At 39.3% G+C, this 26458-nt stretch overlaps 1 protein-coding gene across 3 annotated transcripts in view; it reads left to right on the top strand.

Moving 5' to 3' along the window:
* Positions 1 to 26458, top strand: part of rabgap1l (RAB GTPase activating protein 1-like) — a 101584-nt gene that overhangs the window by 51630 nt on the left and 23496 nt on the right. For 2 of the 3 annotated variants that reach the window (XM_018726766.2, XM_018726765.2), the window contains exons 14-18: positions 10557 to 10670; positions 14852 to 14926; positions 15929 to 16054; positions 17438 to 17581; positions 22390 to 22431. In XM_018726766.2, the coding sequence (XP_018582282.1) occupies positions 10557 to 10670; positions 14852 to 14926; positions 15929 to 16054; positions 17438 to 17581; positions 22390 to 22431 (501 nt within the window). Of the gene's footprint in view, positions 1 to 10556; positions 10671 to 14851; positions 14927 to 15928; positions 16055 to 17437; positions 17582 to 22389; positions 22432 to 25449; positions 25938 to 26458 lie in introns of those variants that run through there. The other variant, XM_018726769.2, reaches the window with a different exon arrangement.

The raw sequence follows: 26458 nt of genomic DNA, 5'->3' as shown, positions 1-26458 counted from the left end.
AGTACTCAAGAACATAGCAATTTCCTTCTCTGGGTGTCTTTTACTACCAACTAATGATGGGGTGCAGATCACGTTTGCTTAATCAGTTTTTTTTTTTTTTTAAATAGGATGATGAAGAAAGTTTAACTAAATACATCAACTGAAAAAGATTGTACAGGAAAATTAAAATGTTTGTAACACATAGACCAAGTAAAATTCAATCTTGTGAAGCTCTCATATTGCCATTTAATTGGACAGGCAAATACTAAAAGTTAATTCCTTTGTTTTTATTTCATAATTGTTCTGTGATAATGTACCAATAAGCATTTTATCATTTCCTGTAGAAGTGATGAATAATTCTCTATGTGAAGGAGCCCCTGTATGCAAGACATAACACATGTGAGCCTCCTAACTTTGTTTACACTGAAAAGTGTGAGCTGTTGGGGAATTGTGTTCCAAAGATCCAAAAATAGCAATGTGGATGAAATAACCATCTAATGTAATTACAGTAGTAGATAGCAAAATTATTTATAAAGATGCTTGGGAGAATGAGGAAGGACCAAAATATCCTTCATACCCTGGGAATTCTCTTTTACTTTTGCACCATGGTAGCAAGAAGCTGATATAACATGAGCATTTATAACACGCTCTGAAGCCAATAGTTTGTAGGTCAGTCACTGGTAACCCATGGATACCCATTGCCCATGGTAACCCATGGATAGTCACAGCTTTACAAAGATTGCAGTTAGTGCATTAAATACAGACTGGTGGTGGGAGATCAGTGAAGTATTCAATGATTGTGTGATGTTCATTTTTAAAGTAAGAAGCATCCAGATGATTCTGGGACAGCAGGCTCTTTTGGCTTCCTCCCAGGCTTATGTCCTCATTGGAACTGACCTTTTTCCTAATGGGCTGTACCCTTAGAACTCATTTAGCAGCAGGGCTTATGGAACACAGCCGGTTACGAAGTCATCCCAACACACACCATGAATCATTCTGTCACTTAGTCCTTCAGAAATGTAGTGGTCGCACCTGTTTGATGCTTACACTGACCTGAATACAACTGGGTGAGGAGGTTAATTTGTACAGGTAATTTGTGCATGAATTTAGTATAAATGTGTTTATCCAGCTAGAGCCAGTGAACCTAAAATAATCAAGAGAAAGAGAACCCACATTTTTCTGACTTGTACAAAAAACAATGAAATGACACATCTACCCATGCAGTGAATGGTTTCATCACTGTTGTTCATAAAGAAATGTATGTTTTGTCAACAGTTGTGCTAGGGAATGATACTAAGCGATGCTGTCACAGTTTCTTTAATACAGGCCAGATATTTTGCTGATGCACTGTAGCTATGGCAACGTCCAACTACATTGTGGAAAAACTGAGATTGAAGAGATTTTGAAATTCTATTTGGTAAAAATTTAACTTTGCTTAAAATAGGTTTACTCATTAGACAGAGGGGGAGAACAGTATTTGTTGAGACCCAGCTAAGCTTTACAAAAATCCAGCTGTAATGAAGAATGTGCCACAGTGCTGCTGGATGCTAATTTAATTATCATAAACATTATTGAATTATAAATGGGGTTTAGAAGGGAGACTTGTTAGGGGAAGGTGTTGGAAAAACAAAAAGGGAATAATTGGTTCAGGATGTGGGAGGTGACAAAAAGGCATTTATCATTTGTCTCTCTTCATCACCATGGTATGTGAGCACCTGCGTCCATCCTAGGACTTTAGCCTTTAAAATGTAAATGACTGTGTGATGTCCTGTCTTTGCTGGCCAGGATAAGTTATAGAAAGGACTTGAGTGCTCATTTAGAGTATTATGGAATTATTTTTGCCGCAGAAGTGTCTTGTGTTATGTGGTACACAATGGTGTTTATGTAACTCACTTTTTTTCATGCTTAAACGAGGTACAATCATAAATATACATTTATTTTAAAGATGACCATTTTTAAACACGCTTTTAGGATTTAATTTCTTGTCACATGATCAGAAAATCCCTTAATATTACACTCATTGGATTTAACTGGAGGATTTTATTAATTTTGGGGGTGCGGTGGCACAGCGAGTTTGGCCTGTGCCTGCTCTCTGGTGGATCTGGGGTTCGAGTCCCGCTTGGGGAGCCTTGCGACGTACTGACGTCCAGTCCTGGGTGTGTCCCCTCCCCCTCCAGCCTTGCACCCTGTGTTGTCGGGTTAGGCTCTGGCTTGCCGCTACCCTGCTCGGCACAAGCGGTTTCAGACGGTGTGTGTGTGTGCGTGCGTGCGTGTGTGTGCGCATTTTATTAATTTTCAAACATTTATCAAATTTTGCTTAGAACACAATTCATTTGTGCAAACCATTTGAATAGATGGACCGATGCAAACAATTTAGGTTTGTGTTTACATGTAAAAAATATAAAACTAATATAAAAAAATTTACATTAGTTTTATATTTTTTACATTTAATAAAATAAAAAAATAATTTGTGCCCCATGCAACTTCAGAATTACTTTAGCATTTAAAAGCTAATCCCACACAGAGAGTGATGCAAATAAACTTACACTTTTATTTGCAGTGAAGTGAGACAGGTGGGTAATGTGTGATTCTTGTTGATGCTTGTAATGCCATATCTACATAGTTCTGTTTATGTAATGATTTCTTGTGCAGTTTTTTAGTGCAGCATACCTCCTGTATATTTTGTCTTTGTATATTATTTCACTTGCTGTTTGTAATATTGCAACCACACGGACATTTATGAAGCCGAGAAGCTCAAACAAGTTAGGCCCTTTCTATAGCTGAGCGGATCAAAGAGGCATTTTGCAGTCATAATGTGTGTCTTTCTTCTCTGGATTTGCTCTCCTAAAATCCTCTGTCATTTTTCTTTTAATTAAAAATATATGCAGTGTGTCTTTTTTTAACCGACAGAATTGTGGCAGAATTGATTCAGTTTTCATTTCTGGATTTATCTGTTCCTTTCGCGCTCCCTGCCACACAGATTCTAAAGGGGGCTCGCACACATCCATAATGCATGAGCAGGATTAATCTGTCTTGTTGCTGGGAACACTCTGAAAGCACTCCAGCACACTCGTTCCATTCTGTTTCACCTTCTCTTTTGTTGCTCTGCTGCAAGGATGCGCTGTGTGATCACACTAATGTAGCTGTTTGTCAATTTCAATTATGGGCTCCTTTGAAGTGCTGGATTTCCTCTGCACAGAGGGAAGAAAGGAGAGTAATATCCTTTCTGTCAGTCACTATTGATATTTCTCTTTTCTCGCTGCTCTCTTTCTCTTCTTTTTGTCAGCCCTTCGTAATCCCCTGTTCCTTGTGATGAGCGCATGAGTTGTAGCACAACCATTTGTTTATTTGTTCAGTTTTAAACAAGCTTTATAGATTTTCATGAATGTTATTTCTATTTACATTTATTCACTTAGCTGATGCTTTTTTCCTAAGCAACTTACAATCTACCTAGTTAGTCTACCTAGAGTTATATTTACATTTAGTCATTTAGCAGACGCTTTTCTCCAACCAATGTACATCTCATAGAAAATGCAACGTGTACATTACATTAGGAGAAAGAGAGACATTGTTGCAGATGTGTGATTGTTAAGTGCAGTTTGTTTCTGTCACCTTATGAATCAAGGTCCATCATACAAGTAGCTGCATAAACCTTTCAGAATATTGGCAATTCCTGATCACATTTCTAGAATTTTTTCTTGAGATGCATATTAAAACAGATACAAATACATATACAATACAGATACATATACAATTATTCACCCATTTATTCAGCTGGGTAAGTTTCCTAGAGCAGTTTAGGATAAGTACCTTGCTCAAGGGATCTACAGTGTTTACATCTGTTACACACAAACTGACATTTCTGCCCTGTTTAATATGATGTTTTGAAACACATTACACCAAAGTTAATGTATGAATTCACGTTTTGATATAAATTGATTTGATACTTTATGTTCACTTGTGTTCATTTGATATTTGTTAATGTGTAATCTCTCTTCCATATTAACTAATCCTAAGTAGAGTTCAGAATTTTTTCTGTTCTTCTGAAAAACCTCCTCTCTGTGGAGAAGAAATCCTTCTTCCCATTGTGAAAAAAAATTTAAGATAGCAACCTAAATCTAAGGCTTGTTTACTGATTGTAGATTATTTCAGATCATTTCAGTGCTGGGTTCAGGTGATTGGTTCTCATATCATCCAGCCATGTTTTCATTAACTCTTTTGAAGTCCATATCCTGTCTGCCATAGAATACCTTGTAATACAGAATGCTGAAATGAGTCCTTGAAAACTGCAGAAAAATTCTAATTTATTACTTTGCTTTCTATGCTTAAATTCTTCTTCTTTGCATAAGTGTACAGAAGCATCAAACATGGTTAATCCTGTAAAGTATATTTTGATATCTCTTTGAATGGTAGAGTTGAGTCTCCCTTGGATCAATTGACTTGAAGGTCAACAGTTCTATCTTCTTGTGAAAAACGAAAGTTTCAGAGCGGAATCATTATGTTCCGCCTGAGCCCCAGCTGACAGCGCCTTTCGATCAGTCGTGTTAGAACAACTTCTAGGGAAGACAGGTGGCGAATGAGCACCAGCAATTATGCCTGAGAAATTACAAAAGAAGAAGAAGCATACGTGGCATTGATTGTTCTCCCATTGTTGTCGTCTTCTTCATTTAGCCAGAGGCACACTTCTCAGATGTAAGTGGCTAAACCAACATTTCTGGTTCATTTTCTGAGTATATTTTTGCCATTTGTCTCAAGCCTGGGGTTTGTGGGGTTGAACTGACAATTTTAGTTCCTGTTGTCCTGCTCTTTGAAGTGTCTGATAAATTACGCACTTATCAGGAATATTGTGTGTGTACATTGTTTGTTGATATTAATGTCATATGCATCAAAAATACATATTATTTTGAACTGATTGTACACCTCTTTTCTGTCAAGTCCAAAAACCTTGCAAATGCATAGTTAGACTCCTTATGAGAGAAACGCTTGTTCCATCTCACAAGAGATTCAGGTTGCCCGTTCTGGGAAAAATTCAATTTGACTACAGGTGGAACTGTCACAGTTGGCTGCTGAATTATGCAGTGTAACTTCTTCCCAAAGCATTTTTGCAGTGTTTGCTTTAAATTAGAATTTTTGTCATGTTATTACACGTTATAACTGGAACGGTGGCTTTTCACCTATGTTCCAGTTACTCCACCCCATTTATATTGTAATATTTCCTGGAAATCACTATCTGTCATTGAAAATCAGTCGGAAAATAATGTGCTTTGTCTAAAAGGCATGAGCTGCAAAACAAAATCAGCAATTCTAGTTTTGGCCCGTGTTCCTTGGCCCTGTCTCTTTGTTGAGCTGATCTGAATAAGGCTGAATTATAAAAGAGCTCCAGGAAAGCAGATGGACATGCTTCTCACATACACACCTATGGAAACTGAGAGGGCAAATAGCTGAGACAGAACAGCAAGTCTTTCTGCAGGAGAGTATTCACATTACTCTTAGTCATATTGACTTTAAGCCTCCTCGTTCTGCTTTTACAGTACATTATAAATAGCATTGTACTTTACTCCTGGTCCAGAGTGATCTCCAGGTTGTTTTCTTTTGTGTGTTGAGGCATTTTTACATTGGTAGTGTTAACTAAGGATGACTACAACGTGAGCATTTGTGTGTTTTTATGTTGCCATATTTAGTCTCTGGGAAGATTTTCAACATTGGCATTGCAGTTGAAAATTTTAACCTCAGGCTAAGATTCTGATGTGGAAAAAATAAACATGGTTAGCTTTACCTGGGGTTTCAGGTAAACTTGTGGAGCAGATTGAGAGTTGTCTTGATAACTGATAGAGAAAAGTTTTTTGAGGTTTACAGCATTTTTTGCAGATCCATTATCACTAGGAATTTCGCTTTAAAATAATTTTTACATATTTGTATGTAGTATTCTTTTGCTAAAATGCACTAAAGCACTTAACATTTTTGCTTCATTTCTTAATGAAATCAGGCTCCAGCATCATAAAAAAGCATATATAACAAGCAGCTAACTGTTGTTATTTAATTATTACCTGATAATGAAACGTAATAATAATAATAATAACAACATAGCAACAGAAGCTATGTTGATTGTTCTGTTTCAAAAGGTCCAAACAGCAACAAGCAGTGATTCTGTGTTTGGCTGTAAATAGAACCGTGAAAGGATGTTCCTTGTCCTTGGTTAAATCCACATCCAAAATATTAAGATGCAATTAAGCAATGCTGTTGTCACAACATTTAAGGTTCAACACAGGAGGATGGTCAAGTGAGAAAACTGCTTTACTTTGGGGCATAAATAATAATTTTGTTTGTTTGGTCAGCACTTTGGGGTACTTGCAGTTTTCCAACTTTTTTGTTTACTTACTGATTTCTGCAAAATCTGCAACTCTCAAGTCACAGCCGTAGTTGCACCCATTGTACCCTTCACGCTATACATACACACATGCTGTATACAAGAGGTACATCATCTTTCACTCAATCCCATCTCCCATTGGGCCTCTCTGGAGCTTTGCAGGGACCTGAAACAGTTTTATAGCTGTTTCTGATTTGTGAGTGGCTGTCAAATCTCAGTGTTGGAGTTTAAATTCTATTTCAGCATCTGTGTGACCACAGTTTCGCTTTTTTTGATTCCAGACAAAGAAGCAAAAATGCAAATATCAGTGAAAAACATTCGTTCATTGCTCATTGCCTTTGCAGCTTGTGTAGGTGAACCTACTAAAAATGAACTAAAATCATATGTTAATTTTTTTATGCATAAATAGATTATCAAAAACATACCTAAAGCATTATATAATATACAGTATAGTAGGTTTAGGTAAAGATTCACTTTATATGGGGTTATGTAATTGGATTTTGTGTTCAAAATGTGTATGTGTGTTTTTTCCAAGGAAAAGTTGGTAAAGGGGGGATAAATCACTTGCCCTTACTGCCTGTTGTTGACTAATGTTACTTTTAATTTGTAATGACACAGTGCATTAATTTAATCAAACTGTTTACAGCAGCTCACTCTGCACATCCCTCTCTGTGATGTTACCATGGTAGCAGTCTTTGTTTAATTGTATGGTGATTTAACCTTTGCAAATGGCAAGGTAACACATAAAATGCAATTCTAATGTGATTGTTTTGCATTTTAAGTAAATCTTGAACTGCATGATGTAAAAAAATTGTACTTCTGAATTGTTCGTCTTTTGCAAAGAATTCAGATAGTTGTACCCTAACACTACATTCAAATCCCATTTTACATTAGAAAGGTTAAATATTATGTAACGTTTAAATATAATACATATGCGCTTGCACGCGCACACAAACACACACACACACACACACACACACACACACACACACACACACACGAGTGAGCAATTTAGTCTTGCTAATTCACCTGAACAGCATGTCTTTAGACTGTGGGAGGGAGCCAGAGCGCACACAGGAAACCCACACAAACAGAGAACGTGCAAACTCCAGTTTCGAACCTATGTCCGAATATTTCTGTTCTGAGGCAGCAGTGCTACCTACTGTGTCACTATGCAACATGATTTCATTTCAAGTGCTGGAATGCCGAGATTATGGCTAGAGTAACTGTTAATTACAAATTGTTACAAGTATGACTGATGCCTTTATTGTGGAATATAGATTTGGGCACTATGGAAAAATATAAGTAATTACATAAATACTTATATGTATTTCATACATTCATATATACTTATTAATCCCACCAGAAATTGAACAATTTTGGCCATTTAACTTTAAAGGGGTTTATTTATACTCTTGACATGGAGCATACTGAAATGCATAACATTGGATGGTCAGGACTGTCTTCGGCTTATGGCAAGAAGGAGTTGTCTTATGTTGATTCATTAATCCATATGTTGCAGGTGCTGTGTCCTTATTTTCCGTATTTTCATTCTTCAGTGAAATTGTTAACATTCCGATTTTATGCCAGCAACAATTCTAACTCTATGCAGTTGGATTAAAAAATAAGCTTTTATATGGACAAGCAGGATATGCAGAGGCCAGTCTTATTACCAGTTTAGCTGAACTCACTTGTGCAAAGTAGAATGTAATTAATATTACCATTGTTCTCTTGATATACAGACTTTGCTTATTCCTTGAGCCTCTGTTGTTCTGCTGTCGTTCATATGATGAATTATAATGTTGGTGCTGGTTCCCTGTGTACAGTATCCTCAGTCCTTTCCTCCAGGGCTTCATCCTTATCTGCAAGTTGCAGTCTGCCCTCCGGATCACTGCCCCCCGGTTCACTTGGAGGAGAGCTGGAGCTGCAGTGCACACACATTGTAAAAGGCCAGAAGATGTTTCAGAAAAGATGAAAAATTTCAATTAATTTAGCAGTTTTCAACAGAGAATTTATGATTAGCAGGATTTCTGATATTGGAGAGACTGGTAAAAAGTTGTAAAGTTGTATTTTATGACTGAATAATTCAGATAGCTACATTACACATGTAGTTACAGTTGCGCTCTTCCTGGAAACTGAACTGGCAAATATACAGGTTACAAGCCCATGTCCTTAATCGCTATGCTTTTTATCATTGTGAATATGTTATTTGTGTCTTTAAGATCGTTACAAAATGTTGATGTTTGCATTTCTCATATAACATACCCAGCCAATATAGTGATTAATTGTCCTGTTTTTTGTTTGGTGCTTTCGTACCCTTGAAAAAGCTACTTAGCTTAAATTATTCCACTAAAAATCACCCAGCTGTATAAATGGCTAAATAATTGTACGTAGCTTAACCCTTTAAGTTGCTTTGGAGAAGAGCTTTAGCTAAATGAATCCCTAAGCCAGAGCACTGGTATCTGATTATCACCTAAAAGAGACTAAAGCAATAGCCAGTGGGCTTCTTGCATTATAAATAGCTGAGATACAGATTTTTTTGTAGACATAAATTAAAACTTTCCAGTCTTTATTTTTTACGTCTAATTTATTCACATAGGTACGGTGCGTCCCTGACGTATGCACTTTTGAGTAAGGTACTTTTTCCATTAGAAACTTTTTGAGAGGCGTTTAATATTTATTTTTAATAGTGCTAGCATACCAATTCAAATACTACGCTGAAGGTACACCTGATTCACCAACAAGTAGCAATCAGGTATAGTAAGAGCTGCCTTCAGTTTTTCAACACGCACTCTAGTTCTGGCCAGGGTTCTTTATTGTGCTTTTTTTATTTGTAAGGGGTTATAAATTCCTGGCCAGGGAGCTCAGAACGTGCAGGCATATGCGCGAGGTGTCTGCCAGCCCAGTTTCCACAAGCTTCTCAGTGGGAGGGAGGGATATTGAGAGACCGTCTGCTGTTCCTGTCCAAAAAGCAGTGCTGCTGCTCCCAGTGTGCAGAACTTTCATGTTGCTGACATTTACATTTATTGATTTGGCAGATGCTTTTCCCCAAAACAACTTACAGCTCAGAGTAAACAGAAATGACTTTCACAACACAAGAAGAATTATAGATGCAGACACGTTTCTTGTAGCACAGTCAGTTTGTCCAAAACTACCATTTTTGCCCGCACACATTACATGAGTCGCTTCGTATAGAATTGATGAGGAGGCCCTCCCTTGTCTTCTGTAGCATTTACTTTTCAAGTAATGAACCAACAAACGAACTGACTCTCCGTCCCAATTAAGCTCTTAAGTAGGTTACGCAGTCTGTTTGCTAAAACATATGTTTTTGGTGGCACAAACATGATCTGTGTTTTTCTGCTGAGCTGATAGATGTGAGGAAAATCCACCCGAACACAATGGGCCAAGGAACTGCCTTAATTCAACTTGCTTCCACAGTGTCTCTGATCAGTAACAGCATGATGAGCATTGCACATGATTATGGGATGGGTCAGCTGGGCCTGAACATAAGATGTGGAGGGAAACTTTTTACTTTCAGTAATGATAAACTGTTCTTGACCTTTAAAAATATTAAACCATGTCTCGCAAAGTATTTTTTTATTTATTCACCCAGAACTTTTATAGAACCTATTCCATTAACAAAAAAAAGGAGGTAAGTATTTTTAAACCTTAATTTGATTTTGATTTATATTTTTATAAATGAATAGCATAATCATGCTTAAGCTAAGGGGGGGCGCAGTGGTGCAGTGGGTTGGACTGGGTCCTGCTCTCCAGTGGGTCTGGGGTTCGATTCCCGCTTGGGGTGCCTTGCGACGGACTGGCGTCCCGTCCTGGGTGTGTCCCCCCCACCCTCCGGCCCTACGCCTTGTGTTACCGGGTGGGCTCCGGTTCCCCGCGACCCCATATGGGACAAGCGGTTCCAAAAATGTGTGTGTGTGTGCTTAAGATTAAAGACACAGAACTTTGATACTGTTATTGTGCTTGAAATGCTTGATTTCCAGGCAAGATGAGGTGAAACCACTCAGAATGCAATTATTTTTAGTTTGGTATCTCTATGGGATACTGTGTAAAACATCACTTTGTAAGGAAATATACCACAGAGTCATATCTAATTTGTCTTTCGTATTTTCATTTGTTGGCTAAAAAGTTTTGCTCTAAAGCTCACATACAGAAGAAATGTCTAAAAACACCTTATCTTCACCTTCTGTAGGACTCTGTGCAGGAAGGTGTGATCACAAGAGACATACATCGAACCTTTCCAGCGCATGATTACTTCAAAGATTCTGACGGCGATGGCCAAGACTCCCTGTACAAGATTTGTAAGGTAAGAAGCAAAATAACTGCTTATGTCTTCATCATAATGTTAACAGTATTGTAATTATTAGCTCTTTTCCACTGCTATATATGCCAGAGAATCCCCAATTTTGTCAATTTTCTGTATACTCCATAAAACAGTCAGTCCAGTGGTTTTTTTTTTTGGCCTTGGGCCACAATCATTATTGTGAATTGGTTTAAGGGGACTTGTAATGTGTAAAAAAAAATAACAGTAAATGAAATACTAACTCTTAAATGTCCAAATTGAAAAAAACATTATTTATTGTAGACTGCAACAGTATTAAATACATTAATTTATAACTTGTTAAATCTGCTTTAACAAGTACTGCATAATATCATTGTCATTTATCTGATATTTAGATGGATATAGCATACTTTTTTGTCAGACATAGTTCTTGTAAAAGTTCAACAAAGACAAATTAACTTCTACTTCAAGTTGCACACCCACTAAACATCAACTCACTGCAACAGTAATAGACTATCATTGACTGGCATCCTGCCCAGGGCACACCTGGCTTAGTGTTCTGCACACTATTCTTCCAGGATAGGGTTGGACTGCTTTGGCCCTGACTTGGGCAAGTGGTTAAGGATAGTGAGTAAGCGTAATAATAATAAAAAATAGGAACCTATCGTTTTTAAAGTGTTTTGAACACTAGTTGCTGACTGGTCAATATGGTAAACAATAGACTGTTACGTTAAATTTATTCTAGGACACTGGGTTTTTTTCTCAGGACATATTGCATCAGCAGATTCCTCAAAACAAGTTCACTACCCATACCTGGGCATCATGGTGGCACGGCAAGTAGCGCTGCTGTCTCAGTGCCTTGGTGGTGCGTGAGGACGTGGGTGCAATCTCCACTCAGTCTGTGTGGAGTTTGCATGTTCTCCCCGTGTCTGCGTGGGGTTCCTCCCACAGTCCAAAGACATGCTGTTGAGGTTCACCCATAGTGTGTTCCGCTGATGTATGGATGAGTGACCCATTGTAAGTAGTGTATCTAGCAGTGTAAGTCACCTTAGTGAATAAGGTGTGTGGGCTAATAACACTACGTAAAGTTCATTAGAAGTCGCTTTGGAGAAAAGCGTTTGCTGAAGTTTGTACATTCATCAGAAACTTGCCTTCCTTGATACGCAAGCCATTTTCAACGCTCAACTTCAAGTAAGTACAGATATTATAAACAAAGACTAAATTCCTCACTGCACAGGAATGGCAATCATAAAATCATAGCAGGTAAAACAAACTGCACCAAAAAGAAGCCATTGAAGATGACTGAGCTGTAGTTGAACATGGTGTTCAGCCTGCGGAGACTCTCCATCTGCTGTTCTGTCACTGGATGTTACTGGCCACTCAGCGTGTGTCTCACTATAGCTGAGTTATCGTGTGATTCAATGGAATTTATAGTATTATACTATGCGGCATACGGGCCGAGGGTTGGACACCCTGTGCTTGGCAGTACAACCATCTGGTCTGAATGTTTTAGCTAATGAAAATATGCATAAAACTGCTGTGTAATGTGTGCTTCTTTTACATAACATTCTGCTTAGAATTAAAAGGTAATTTACTAAGACAGCAGGAATGAGTATCATAAAGAGGAATTGCTACCATATAGTGTTTTCCTTGTGGAACATTACAGAAGTACTAATTTCAGAGAAATGTTTAATTCAAAGCTAGAGCTAAGAGTTTTTTCATTCACAGCTTTCATATACAGTGTTAAGGTAGGAATATAAGCTACAAGCAAATGAAAACGTAACAGTGGTTACATATTTAAAGTAGTCAATTAACTATGCAATTCTAGAGTAGACAACACAACACGTATTTTTAAGATTTTAGATTTGCGAAGAGAATTAAAAAATTGTGATAGTCAGTGGGGAGTAAAGGTAAGATGCTCCTTCTATGACTCAGGTGTTTTTAAAAAATGAATGAACATACGTTTATGCCATTGCTGGGTTTCTGAGTTTTATATTTGAAATGCTAATCTAAGATTATCTTACACTGCAGTACTGTTCACGGAAGCTGTTAGAAAGATTCACATCAGATGTGCTTTGCCAACTCAAGGTTGAGACATGAAATGCCTCAAAGAGCAACTTGGAAGGGAAAATCTTTTAGTGCAAATTGAAAGCTGGCAAAGCATGCTGTAGGATGTAATCGCACAGATCACGTGGGAGGCCTTGGCAAGCCTTGGGGAGTAGCAGCAACCAAATTCTGCATCTGTAGCAGGGCTTGAAGTGTTTATTTCCTCAAAGTTAATTAAATTGGTTCAATTGTTAGATGAGAGGGAAGATATCCCTGCAGCACATCAATCTGCTATATCTGTTTTTCATAGCCCAACTGCAGGATATTGACTTAATTATGTAATGAATCTACCAAGAGAAGGAAAAACTGTGCTCTTCTGCAGGTCTTTGGATTTACAACCATACGTGCTTGTATATCATTGTAGACTTCCCAGCAGTTCACTGCCCTAGCTCTCTATTATGTGTGATTACAATAAATACCTAATGGTGAGTTATAGTATATATTTCGTATTTACAAATATGCATACGTACAAATACAGTCTGGATCAAAGTCTTTATTTGGCATTATGGCTATTGAGCTCATTTACAGCACCCTTCCCTTTGTATAATTGGCTTTTGCAAACACGTGAATTTTTTTTCTCTTTGAATTCACTGCACAAGCAGCTTACAGTACAGTTTCATGAAATAATACAGGCAAAAAAAATTCTGTCTCAAACCACGTTCCTTTACGACATGCAAAAATACACAAGAGTCCAAGCAATATCAAATCCATCAAATCCCATGCCTTGGTGGAATACGCAGAATATGTGCCACATCAGAGCCACTGTATTAGTTCCGATCTTGTGTCTCAGTTCTAGATTATACACACCGCAGAGGCCAACTCAGCCGATTTATCTTGTGTGTTTATTTTATGCATTTGCAGTGGCATACTCTGTGTCTTTTTTCAATTTTTGTATTTGTCTATGTTACTAAATTTGTTTCTAGTGCTTCTGTTTGTTTTCCACTGCTTTTTACAATTGCTTGTATTAAATGCTCTCAGACAGACTTTTGGGAGAGCCGTGTACAAAAAAAATTATAATTGAAAATTGACTTTGTCTCGCCTTCCTCAAAAAACTTGAATAGCCAAGTTGTTCTAACAACTCTAATGTGGTTTCATTCTGTTAACCTAAACTTGTTTTTAATAAATCTAAGTATTTGTATTGCTTATATGTATTTTTCACACATAAACAACAGCTGATTTCATTTTGCATCGGTAGCTGATTGCTGTGCTGGATTAGTGCTGAGACTCATATTAGTGATTAAAATTTAAAGTGAGATTCATATTGTTGATTAAAATTAATGTGTTATTTTAATAAACAAACAGAGTATATATTTTCAGATACATAGATGGATTAAAAAATTACAGGGGCTGGACAAACAGAAACATAACCTCATAATTAGTATCAAGGACCTAATAAGGAGTAGAGCCATCCTTTGCCTCCAGACAGCTTCAGTCCTTCTTGGAGTCTTGTCATACAAGTACTGAACCATGTGCAGTGGAATTTGAATAAGATTGCACCATTCTTAAAGAGCAAACGCCTCCAGTTCTCTGAGGGATTAAGGAGGTGTAAATCTGTATGGCACTCTGCCCTCCTGAGCTTCCTTGGTGTTCATGAGCATTGCCATCATTGAATATGTGAATATGGTGAGGGAACAATGTTTGAACCGTTGGGTGCACCATTAAATGGCCTCATATTCCGTGACCATTATACATCCACACAGAGAAATCATTAGACCTAATGACTCCCATGAGATGGCTACTCATACCATTACAGATCTACAGTCATGTTCAACAGTTGGTAAGACATTGTAGGTTTACGCCATTCTTTGGCTTTCTCCAAACATAAACCTGTCCGGATATAGGAAATAGTGTCAAAGCTGCCTCGTGTTGCTTTGAAAACTCACATATCAGACTGCTAATTGTCAGATGTCTCCTATGGCTGCCACATACTGCTATTTGGCAGGCAACCTAATACAACTCACCTTTGCAACTGCGTTTGTAAATGTGATTGTTAATTCAAAGTTAAACTTCTTTTCCAAATGGTGGTTTTGTAATTTTGCCCACCGCATGTATGCTGTCAGTTTCCTTACTAATAATTTGTGTATCTGTGTGCATCTCAGGCTTACTCTGTCTACGATGAGGAGATCGGGTACTGTCAGGGCCAGTCCTTCTTGGCAGCTGTACTTCTCCTGCACGTGAGTTTCTTTCTGTTTGATGACAGTTGGATTTTGCCGATAGCTGTTTAGCAGCACAGAGCTATCGATTAGTATGTCTCAGGGGAAAGCTGATAAAGGAATGCTTTGCTTGTGATACTCATATATGTTTGCAAAAGGGGGTATGCTCCATTAAACAGAAGGTTTTTATATCTAAAATTTGCACTGGGACTACTTCACAAATCTGTTTGGTTAAAAGTGAAGCCTGTCATCTAAGGAGAGGTTGGAGGTTGAATGAAGGGAGTGGGAAGGAAGTAGATAGTGAGAGGGAAAGGAAGATAACAGGAGAGAAGGGCATGAGAAGGAGAGGAGAGTAAAAGTGTGAATTGAGAAGGGATTTGAGGGAGGCAAGAAGCAGCAGGCAGTCTCAGTATGCAAGCAGCACAGAAAGTGCCGGTGATGTTAATGACTGCACTTGTCTACCTGCAGGAGCCAATCCAGTGTAGGAGACACCATGTCAATGAAATTAAATACTGGCTTTACCCACCTTCCCCTTTTCTGTCACAATCATTTAGTGTAGGAGACATCATGTCATTGAGATTAAATAACTGCCTTACCCACCTTCCTCTTGTCTTCCATAGTCATCCAGTGAAGGAGGCACCATCTCAGTGAAATTAAATACCCTCCTTCCTCCCAGTTCTCACTATACCTCAGCATCAAATACATCATGTAAATGAGACTAAATTACAGCCATACCTGCCGTTCTCATGTCTTACGGACCCTTTGTGAATTTCCCTGTTGTACATCGTTGGAACAAACCTTCTGTCAAAATTTTCAATGGTTTCATACCTACGCTTTCACTTCTTCACATACACCTTAATCTACATGTTTTGTTCAGGATCTTGATGATTGTGGAAATGTAACTCAAATTGTTTACTTTGTGCACCAATTAACTATTTTAATTGGAATTAGAATATGAAAAGAGTTGCAGGATACACAGGCATTCTAGTGCTGATTTATCCCTTCTCCTGCTTGTCCTTCTAGATGCCTGAGGAGCAAGCATTCTGTGTTCTTGTGAAAATCATGTATGACTATGGTCTCCGAGACCTGTACAAGAACAACTTTGAGAATCTTCATTGCAAGTTCTACCAGCTGGAGAGGTTAATCCAGGTGAGGTAAAAGGAAACATAATATGGGATCCCTCATAGTCCATAAGCTCTTAAATGACTTTTGTTTTTCTTTTCAGTCTTTTTCTGCTTCAGAATTTTGAGTCTCTTTCATATTATTCCATTGGACACTTCTCTGGTTTTCCATTTGTCTGTAATTTTCATTCAATATGTTTGCTTCTACCTCTGCTGTCTGCTTCTGTTAAAACCTTCTGTTGATTGGTGTGACCTATAATGGACATTATTCCTACAACGTAGCCTTCGTTCAAAGAGAACCATCAGCTAGTGTATTAAACGCCCTTTCTGAGTGCGAGTGCCAGACCCTTGTAAGCTGTTAAACTAAATCCACTAAAAATTGGGTTTTAATTTTGTTCTAAAATCCAATTAGACCCAAAGCAAGCTTTTTTCAGCACCCAGCTGAATGGGGTTAGTATCGACAAGTTCCCAAGGCAAGAGTGTTAGTATTGATTGGTCAGGGTTGACATACAGGTGGAGGAAACTGTGGTTTACAGCCACCTGGCTTTCTGAGTGTCTAAAAAGATTCCTTCTCTCTCCTGTTTCTTCTCTGTTATCTCTCCACCCTTCTTCATTCTTTCATATTTGTCCACTGACAGATTGTAGCTGAGAGCAAACATTGAAAGTATGTTACTTACTGTATAGTTCTACAGTGTGATTCTCTGCTTGGATCTGTACTTCACCAAGAGGGAGGAAACCTGATTTAAACTAACAGCCAATTTTAATGGGATGCATTTCTTTCTTCTGTTTGACATTTATAATGCATTTCCTCAGTTAAATGCTAAAACTGGCACTGGGGATGGTTTAGCAGAAGAACTCTCTATGCTTGTTGAGCAGTGTACCATCTCTTCCCCAATTTCCCCTGTAGGGTTACAGTGCTTGTCAGTTGTATCCCCTAATCCTCTCATTCAGATTTATTTCTGTCCTTCTGTTTCATTCTCTGTCTTTTCATCTGTTGCTCCCTGCTACGGACAATCAATGTAACCTCTGTTTCAGTGAGCCACTGCTGCTCTTTCTAATGATTTTGCATTGGTCAGAACAATGCTGTTTGTTGACACATACTGAGTTGACCTGCGTTGCATGGGAACCTGCACAAGACCTCTTTCCTTCTCTGCCTTTAGGCTGTAGGCAATAGTTCCTGTTCATTTTAATATCTTACAGCCTATCTGAACATGTATGCCATTTACCACTAAACATTTTATATTTTATTCATTATCTGTGTGTTGTAATCTAACACATTTTCTATGCAGTTTGAGTGTTTTGTCAACATTTTTTCTATAATTTCAAATAACCGAACTGCACATTACTTTGTCAGTAAACAAAATTATATCCTAACCCTCATCTCCTTTGCCTCCACCTGTCTGCTATTCAGGAGCAGCTGCCAGACCTGTGGTCCCGCTTTCAGGAGCTGAACCTGGAGGCCCACATGTATGCCTCGCAGTGGTTCCTGACACTCTTTACAGCCAAGTTCCCCCTCTGCATGGTGTTTCACATCACCGACCTGCTGCTGTGTGAGGTGGGCAATATGTACAAGAAACCACCAAAAACAAACATACGTTTTAAGTTTCTTTTTTTTTTTTTGTTAGAAACTCATTAGACGTAATTACTAATTCTAATAGAACTTCTGCTAATATTGTAATATATAATTTCTCAGTACATGATTTTTTCTTTTAAATTGCACTTGAATCTTACATTCACATTTATTTATTTATTTAGCAAGCAGTTTTCTCCAAAGCGACTTCCAATGAACTTTATGTAGTGTTATCAGCCCACACACTTTATTCACCAAGGTGACTTACACTGCTAGATACACTACTTACAATGGGTCATTCATTCATATATCAGTGCAACATGCTCTCTCTGTCACTCACACACTATGGATGAACCTGAATAGCCTGTCTTTGGACTGTGGGAGGAAACCAGAGCACCTTGAGGAAACCCATGAGGACTTCGGGAGAACATGCAAACTCCCCACAGACTGAGCAGGGCTTGAACCCATTACACCCAGGCACTGTGATACAGCAGCGCTACTCGCTGTGCCGCCCTATTTATTCATTTACATTTTTTTATTCCAAAGACATGTAGAAGTCACACACACACACACACACACACACACACACACACACACACACACACACACACACACACACACATTTTCTGAACCGCTTGTCCCATACGGGGTCACGGGGAACCGGAGCCTACCCGGTAACACAGGGCGTAAGGCCAGAGGGGGAGGGGACACACCCAGGACGGGACGCCAGTCCGTCGCAAGGCACCCCCAGCAGGACTCGAACCCCAGACCCACCGGAGAGGAGGACCGTGGTCCAACCCACTGCGCCACCGCACCCCCGTCTTATGTAGAAGTCAGCAAAAACAAATTACACTCCAGCTGCATATACAACTCATAGAGAGTGCAACATTTTAAAAGATAATGTCAACAATGCATAAGTAGCAGCATGTAGAACTGATAGGAAATTCAAGGTATTTCTGACAAATTATACAATGTAAATTTATTGAGGAGATAGAAGTGAGTTTGGCAGAGATGTGTTTTGAGACTGTTCCTGAACATTGAGGGATTCTGCAGTTCTGAGTGAGAGAGGGACATCACACTGGAGGCAGAATGAAGTACCTTCAGGCTTTTGAGTTTAGACTTTTTATTCATGGGGCTACCAAGTGGCCAGAGGTAACAGTCTGGCTAGATCATAGCAAGCGATCGGATACTGTAGGTATCAGGGAGCAGGTTCGTTGATGGACTTGTAGGCCATAACTGGTTTGTTAAACTTGGTATGGGCAGCTACTTTCAGCTAGTGGAGAAGGATTACGAGAGAAGCTTTAGCAATTCAAATGCAACTCATGCAGTGACATTCTATATTTACATTTACATTTATTTATTTATCAGATGCTTTTCTCCAGAGTGACTTCCAATGGGTACTACGTAGTATTATATATTATATTTATAATATATATGATATATATTATATAGTATAATTATATTATAGTATTATATCAGCTGGAGAGGTTTGTCAGAGGAGGCCAGACAGGAGAGAGTTGCTATATTGTAGGCAACATACTGTATCTCCCTGGCCTGTAGCAGAAGTTGTGTACAGCTTGTTTTAAGATAAAGGCAGATCCAGCAGATGTTATGCAGGAAGTGTCTGCAGGATTGGATTATGGCATCAGTGTGTTAGAGAAGCAGAGTCCATCATTACTCCCTGACTCTTAGCTGACGAAGCAGGGAAAACTGTCTACGAAGCACACGTAGCAGTACGTTTTCCAGTTTGATAGAGAGTTCTGAACAGATAGATGATAAAATTGCAAGGTGAAAGATCTCAGTTTTGGATAGGTTAAGTTGTTGAGCAGATCGTTGAGCAGTCATCTAAGCAGGGGTGTTTGAGAGGCAGGCAGTGATTCATAAGAATACGCCTGTAGCTGCAGGGGGAAAAGAGAAGAGGAGCTAGGTATTTTTGGTATAGTACTGATAGGAGAATCTGTTAGAGGAATGACAGAGCTGAGGGAAGAAATGTACATGGAGAAGAGTAAGGGGCCCAGCCCTGGAGAACACTAGTCAAGAGATGCTGAAGGGAAGACAGGGAGCCATGTCAGACCACATGGTAAGATCTGTCTGATAGGTAGGACTCAGACAATTTCATTGCTGTTTCTTTGATTCCAAGCTGTCCAAGACAGGAAAGTAGAATCTACTGGTCAATAGTGTCAAATGCTACAGACAAGTTGAGAAGAATGAGGTCTGGGGAAAGGAAAGCTGCTCTAGCTGAGAGCATCTGATACTGCAAGAAGGACAGTCTCAGTGGAGTGGCCAATTTGAATCCAGCCTGTTGGGTCTTAAGGAGACTGTTCTGGGCAAGGAACAGATAACTGGTTGTAGCCTGCACATGCCAAGGGTTCTAGACAGAAAAGGCAGTATAGACAGCCTGTAATTCCGGTATGAATTGGGGTTCAGAGAAGGATTCTTTAACTGTGGTTAGGCAGTTTTGAAGGCAGATGGGAAGCAACCACTGGAGAGTGAGGAGTTAATGATAGGAGAGAAGAAAGTAATAAGTATAGGAGAAATGGCCTATAGAAGGTGAAGGAGTGAACTCAAGGGAGCAAGTGGTGGGGCTCTGTGAGAACAGGAGGTTGTAGATTTCACCTTCTGATACGGGTTGAAATTTGGCAAAGCTTCGACACGATGGGCGTAGATAGGTGCCAAGACCTTGTCGGTGATGGAGCTGGCCTTGTCTTTGAAAAACAAGGCAAAATTGCCAGCAGTAAGAGAGAAGGCAGGAGGAGGGCAGAGGAGAGAGGAAAAGTAGTGAAGAGTTTGTGAGGATTTTTGCATGGAGACTGTAGTTTGTTCTGGAAGAAGATTGTTTTTGCTGAGGAAACAGCAGAGTGAAAGAATGCAACGAGCTCTTCATAAACTGCAAAGTCCGCGGGACTTTTCAGTTTCTGTAATTGCCATCTAGCAGTACGGAGTTTGGTTCTGTTGGGCTGGGTTGGGAGTGTGCTGGTCTGGAAGGTATAGGACAAAGAGAGTCTTGAGAGGAGGATAGAGTTGAAGGGAAGACATTGATGCCATCATCCATTGACAACTTGAAGAATTGTGCAGTGGATGGAAGGAAGGTCAGCAAAGAGACGGAGGAGGGCAAGAGAGATTTTAAGACGGGGGGTGCAGAGGCAGAAGGGGGTTAGTAATGGTGATGGAGAACTAAAGGACATGAAGAAATGTCCAGAAACATCAAGCAGAGTGACTTAGAGGACAGGGAAGCCACAATTTCTGGAGAAGACAAGGCCAAGTTTATGGCCTGTGATGTGAATAGCAGAGGATTAAGATGTAGAAAACTTTTCTCTGAAGCTACATACAACTGATGGAAATAAAAGCACATTTCTTTTAGTCTTGGCCTTGGCATATGCCCATTGTAAGGCAAATAAAAATTTGTTGAGCAAATTTCTTCCATTGGACTACATGATGAAAATCTAATGTTAAGTGTTTGAATTATTGAAACACCTCTCCATCCAGCCCTGATTTTTCTCCATACATAAGTGCACTTTATGCTCTTTGTTTTTTGTCTTTTTTGTTATATTACATGGATTTCACCATTTAGTTTTTAGACCATCGCTTCTGAATTTTACTCATTGTCTTTCTTTTTCAGTGTTGTTTCGAAGTCTTTTCCCTAATCTAAATTATAATAAAGGAGAAGTACCTAACCCTAACTCGGTGGAGTGGGTAATGCGAGTTCAGCTGAGCCAGAGCTGTATGTTTGGACATAGGTTTGAATCTGCCTCAGGGTTGCATATTCTCACCTTGTTTGGATCCAAGCACATGTATGGAACAAGGCAGTGGTGAATCTCTTACTCTCCGTTACCAATAAAAGCACATAAGTGGTTGCCAGGAGTCCACATCAGTTTGATGGGACTTGCCCTTGCCTAACCCAGATCCACTGTAGAATATTGCTGCTATTCAGCAATGGTTGCTGGTGAAAACCAGCTCTTAGATTGCAGACAGATTTAAAAAACACCTATATATTTTATCTAGGCATTTGCCTACCCACATGTTCTTCATGCAGTCCATGGTGCCTCACATTTGCTCGTTTGTAATCATCCTTTTTCCGTCTTGTGCAACAACCTCTTCTTTTTTTTCACTAATGGAGATCTGAGCACTGTGTCACACAGGGAAGACCACACCACCCCCATTCACCCAGATGCAGTCGCAGCATTCTGTCATATCAACCCACTAGCGCCATCTACAGAGCTCCTGAGGTGGGAACTCTCCTGGCAAGTTTATTAATAGAGCAGAGAGGGATATATTTAGCTCAGTGTTGCCATGAGAACGGGCCATCTGAGCAGTTGTGTGAACAGGTCTTCTCATGCAGAGCGAACTTCAGTGCTGTCTCACTGTAGGCTGCTGAGATTCGGCCTGCTTTCTGGACTGGCCTCAGACCTCACAACACTCTGTCCTTTTTTCATCCATCTGCATCACATACTCCTTGTGTGTAGCTATCCCTGTATGCATCAGTGATTTTTGTTCTTTTTTTGGTCTTGTCTCACTTATTTTTTCCATTTCACTAAATGTATGCCCTCCATATCATCACCTCTTAGGTTTCAGCCTTGCATTTCTTGACAGTGGCATCAGTAATGTGACACTGAATGTTTAACAAAGAAGGCTTGAACTCTTTTGAAATATGCATTTTTACATCCTACTGAATAATTTTTTTTAAAATTCAGCATGTAGTTACCTCAGTTGTATAAAATAGTCAGTCATAATCATGGGGCTACTCAAGGAACATCTCTTTTCTCATTATGTTTTGTGTTTTCTTTCTTCTCCAGGGGCTAAATATCATCTTTAACGTTGCCTTGGCCTTGCTGAAGGTAGGATTTCTGTCTTTTATCAATTAAAATGCAAATGTGCTATGTACTGTATTTTTAGTGTCGAAAGGCTAAGTATATTTTTTCTCCTGCTTAACAAGGAATTTAAACCCGTGAAGCAGAAGTTTACAGGTTTGCATGTTTTGAATGTGCTTTGAAATTGAAAAAGGAGAGTTTTGAGTTTGGCTCCATCTGCTGGTGAGCTGTGTTATTGTGAGGTAAACAACTGCGCTTCTTAAAAAGTCAATCGTATAGGGACAACTGTCTTCATCTGTGACAGATGAAATGTATAAATGCCCGATTAGAACTAGAATTGCACTTTTTCAGAGCATTGTTGTCTTTTTCAGGCTTTTCTCTGGTACATATTGATATTTACTGATGAAATTGAGTGAAAAAAGTTTATTTAGTTTGCAGCTTCCTACAGGATCAGTGGAGATTTAACTGTCTTTCTATGCGGTAATGTTAGGCAGTATCAGGTATTGTAGTCAGGTCAACAGTTTGTACTTGAAGTTCATTTGACAGCTCTGAAATTGCTGTGGAATTAATTCAGTTTGAAATGTCATTGTTTCATTCTCGGAAAATACCTTTTGGTGTGTGGGCTGATAACACTACATAGAGTTAGTTCAGTTTAGCTTAGTTCTGCTAAATAAATAAATAAATAAATTATATTATTTTTGTCTGCATTTAGTTACAATAAAAATATAGCGGCCATAAAGTTATTCATTGTCATTGAATAGCTGTTTGTTTATTTATTGTCACATCACTCAGTACCAAAATGTTACTCCTTTTCTGCATGTATGAATGACAAGTTTAACTCCAATTAATGTCACTGATTCTTCTCCCAGAAGGTGATTTCATTTTTGGTGGTAAAATTCCAGAAAAGTTTATTTAGCCCTGTCTCCTTCTTTTATTCCTATGAAAAAGTCTGAAACGCAGTCAAATTTTCATGTTGTTTTATAATATTATTTTATACAATTACACAATGGTATTATGAAATTATGTTTTAAGTGTTAAATGTTTAAGCATTAAAGAAAAGTTGTAAATTACATCATTACATTTAATTAACAACATGCTGAATGACAGTAATCAAAGTGCAAAGCAGCATAGCAGTTCTGGAGTATTTAGTAATGTGCAGTAAGTATGTTTTTTTCAACATTTTCTATTTAGTGTAGAACTTGCTTTCCATAGTGGAGTATCATAAAAGTGTTTTCTTTGTAGCGCATTAGCTGACTTTTATGAATGTTTGCACGGAATTACTTGTTTAGGAGCCTTACCAGTGTAGGTCTTTCCAATCCACTCCACCAGAATTGTAAACAAAATGCATTGTACATAATTGTATGTTGTGACCCCAGTGAGGAAATGGTACTGTTGGTTCACCTAATTTACCATCTGCCAACACTATTTAGAAAAAATTTATGTGTAGTGATTGTTGAAAATCCCATTTAAAACTCTTTTATAAAAATAATGCTGAAGGTATGAAATTTCCTGTAATTTATTTACAGGTTATTTTTTTCTCAGTGTGGCATTGTCGTATTGCTCTGTTTCTATTAATTAGGTCTGAATGAAATCTCACACACACACACACACGCGCGCGCGCGCACACACACACATTTTCTGAACCGCTTCTCCCATACGGGGTCGCGGGGAACCGGAGCCTAACCCGGCAACTCAGGGCATAAGGCTGGAGGGGGAGGGGACACACCCAGGACAGGACGCCAGTTCGTCGCAAGGCACCCCAAGCGGGACTTGAACCCCAGACCCACCGGAGAGCAGGACCCGGTCCAACCCACTGCGCCACCGCGCCCCCGCTGAATGAAATCATTTCAGCTAATCTGTTTTTGATGGGTTTTTTAAAATTATTTTCTCTGGGGCAGCTGGTAGCTTTGTGGTTAGAGCGGGCGCCTTTGACTCCAAAGGTTGCTGTTTTAAGTCTCGCCCACTGCTGTAGTACCCTTGAGCAGGGTACTTACCCAAAATTGCTCCAGTAAAAATGGCTCTGCTGTATAAATTGGTAAACAATTGTAAGTAGTTTAACATTGTAAATTGCTTTGGAGAAAAGCATCAACTAAATGACTGAATGTAAGCAATGAAAACAGCAAGCATTGCGTTTGTGCTCATATTGTTATGTTAAATAATGTGTATTTATTAAAAGAAATTCACAAGGATTTCTTCAGATGGTAAATGGTGAGTAAATTCTTTCATGTCATGTAAATCATGCCATTCTTCTGTCTAATTGGTACTTTCAGTGGAATACCATACCTGTCATGGAATGAAACTTGCTCTCAGATAATTTTTGTGAGTTTTGTTCTGTAACAGGGTATTCTTTTTGCAAATGCTGACAGAAATATATGATTTGATGCTTAAAACTGGAGTGATATATTCTCTAGAATATCAGTATTATTATCAAATATTCTGCCCCCATATATGTCATATGTATTCAGAGAATTCACGTTATGCAATTTTGTAATATTATAGTTTGTGACTTTCAGAACTGCTGTTTTCATTTTCTAAAATATTAAGAATTTCTACAGTTGAGTAAAATAAATAATATTTGGCAGTATTGTTCCGGTGAATGAAATCCTGTTTTCGTGGTTGATGTATATTCCTCAAAAATATAAAATTGTTCTCATGAGGGAGGGCGAGTATTTTGGAGAGAAGCATGCTGTTTAGAGTCTCTGAAATTCATGGTAATACCTGTCTGTATGAAAGACAGATTGAAGGTCCTTCCTGTTTGCTGTTGCATTTTTTGTAAATACACTCAATTATTGTGTGAATCTGTCTTATTCTGTATTCTCACTGGCACAGCTACAGGATTTCAGTGTTAGCACTAATTGCACGTTAGAAGACAGGGTAGACAGCAAAAATACAAAAATGTATTTAGAGGAGTTGCTATGGGGAATGACGGTGATGGGCAAAGAGTGTTTCAGCAAGGAGGAGAGATGAAGAGTGAGTGCATGATAGGGATGGGTAGTTGGGGGTTGCACTGTCGCACTCCTATTGGCTAGTTATTACGGCATTCTCCCCGGAGGCCCCCCTTTCCTTGCTCTGTTTGTTCACATGCCCTCCCTCCTGTCTGCCATTGCCCATTCAGCACACACAGCAGCGGCTAGTGGCTAGCGGCTAGCAGCAACGACGAAGGGGCAGTCACGTTTCCAGGGATGTCTACCATCAGTTCGTCAGCACAGCCAGACTGCGAATCCCCGCTGCCGCCCCTCCTCCCGTTCCCTCCTCCCGTTCCCTCCTCCCCCCGTCCTCCATCACCACCTCCTTCCCGCATCTTCTCACGCTCTGCTGGCGAGCTGCGCGACTCTCCGCGCTGTTTCTCCTCTGCTCTCCGCATCGCGCCCAGCCCCAGACCTTCGTGGTGGAGCTTTTTCTCCAGCTTCATAAGCGCTGGGCTTACAGTTGGAGGCGGGTCTGAACCTGAGCACCACAGCGGACTGCCTCATTGCCTCCAAGCCTCAAGAGGCTCCGCCACACTGGGACTTCCTACCTTTTACATCATCCAAGTATTATTAAGGGCTTTCTGTCTTTCATTAGTTCTTTCTTAATATACCAGGGTGACGAAAATTTATTTTCTTTGAAAAAGGAATTTTTTTTTTTTTTTTTTTTTTTTTTAATTGAGAGAAGAACATTTTTTTGCCTTGCTGTTTTTGAACGATCCTCATTTGGTCAGGGTGTCAGCCCTCATGTTCCTTTGACCTGGATGTTGTGTATTATATGATGCCATAATTGCTTTCTCCACAATGCTGGTTCTGAGGGAAACGGAGACAGGATAAAAGCTCATTCCATGAGTCACTGGAGCGACTGGGATGGCCACAACCGCTTGAGGATTTCTGATCAGCTGGATGCCTGGTTACATTTTTGTCCAGCCCTGAGTTAATGCCGTGGGGCTCCTCCCAATCTGCAAACACGCTGAACGACATGGATGTGACTTCAGTATTCAGCCACTGTTCTTTTTTCAGTGCAGTTTGAGAAGCCGGAGATGCTCAATTCCCAGGACTTACTTAACTTCAGATGAATTTTGAGT

This window comes from Scleropages formosus, chromosome 9, assembly GCF_900964775.1.
Source record: "Scleropages formosus chromosome 9, fSclFor1.1, whole genome shotgun sequence".
NCBI classification, from domain to species: Eukaryota; Metazoa; Chordata; class Actinopteri; order Osteoglossiformes; family Osteoglossidae; genus Scleropages; species Scleropages formosus.
This window is presented reverse-complemented; position numbering and strand designations above follow the sequence as displayed.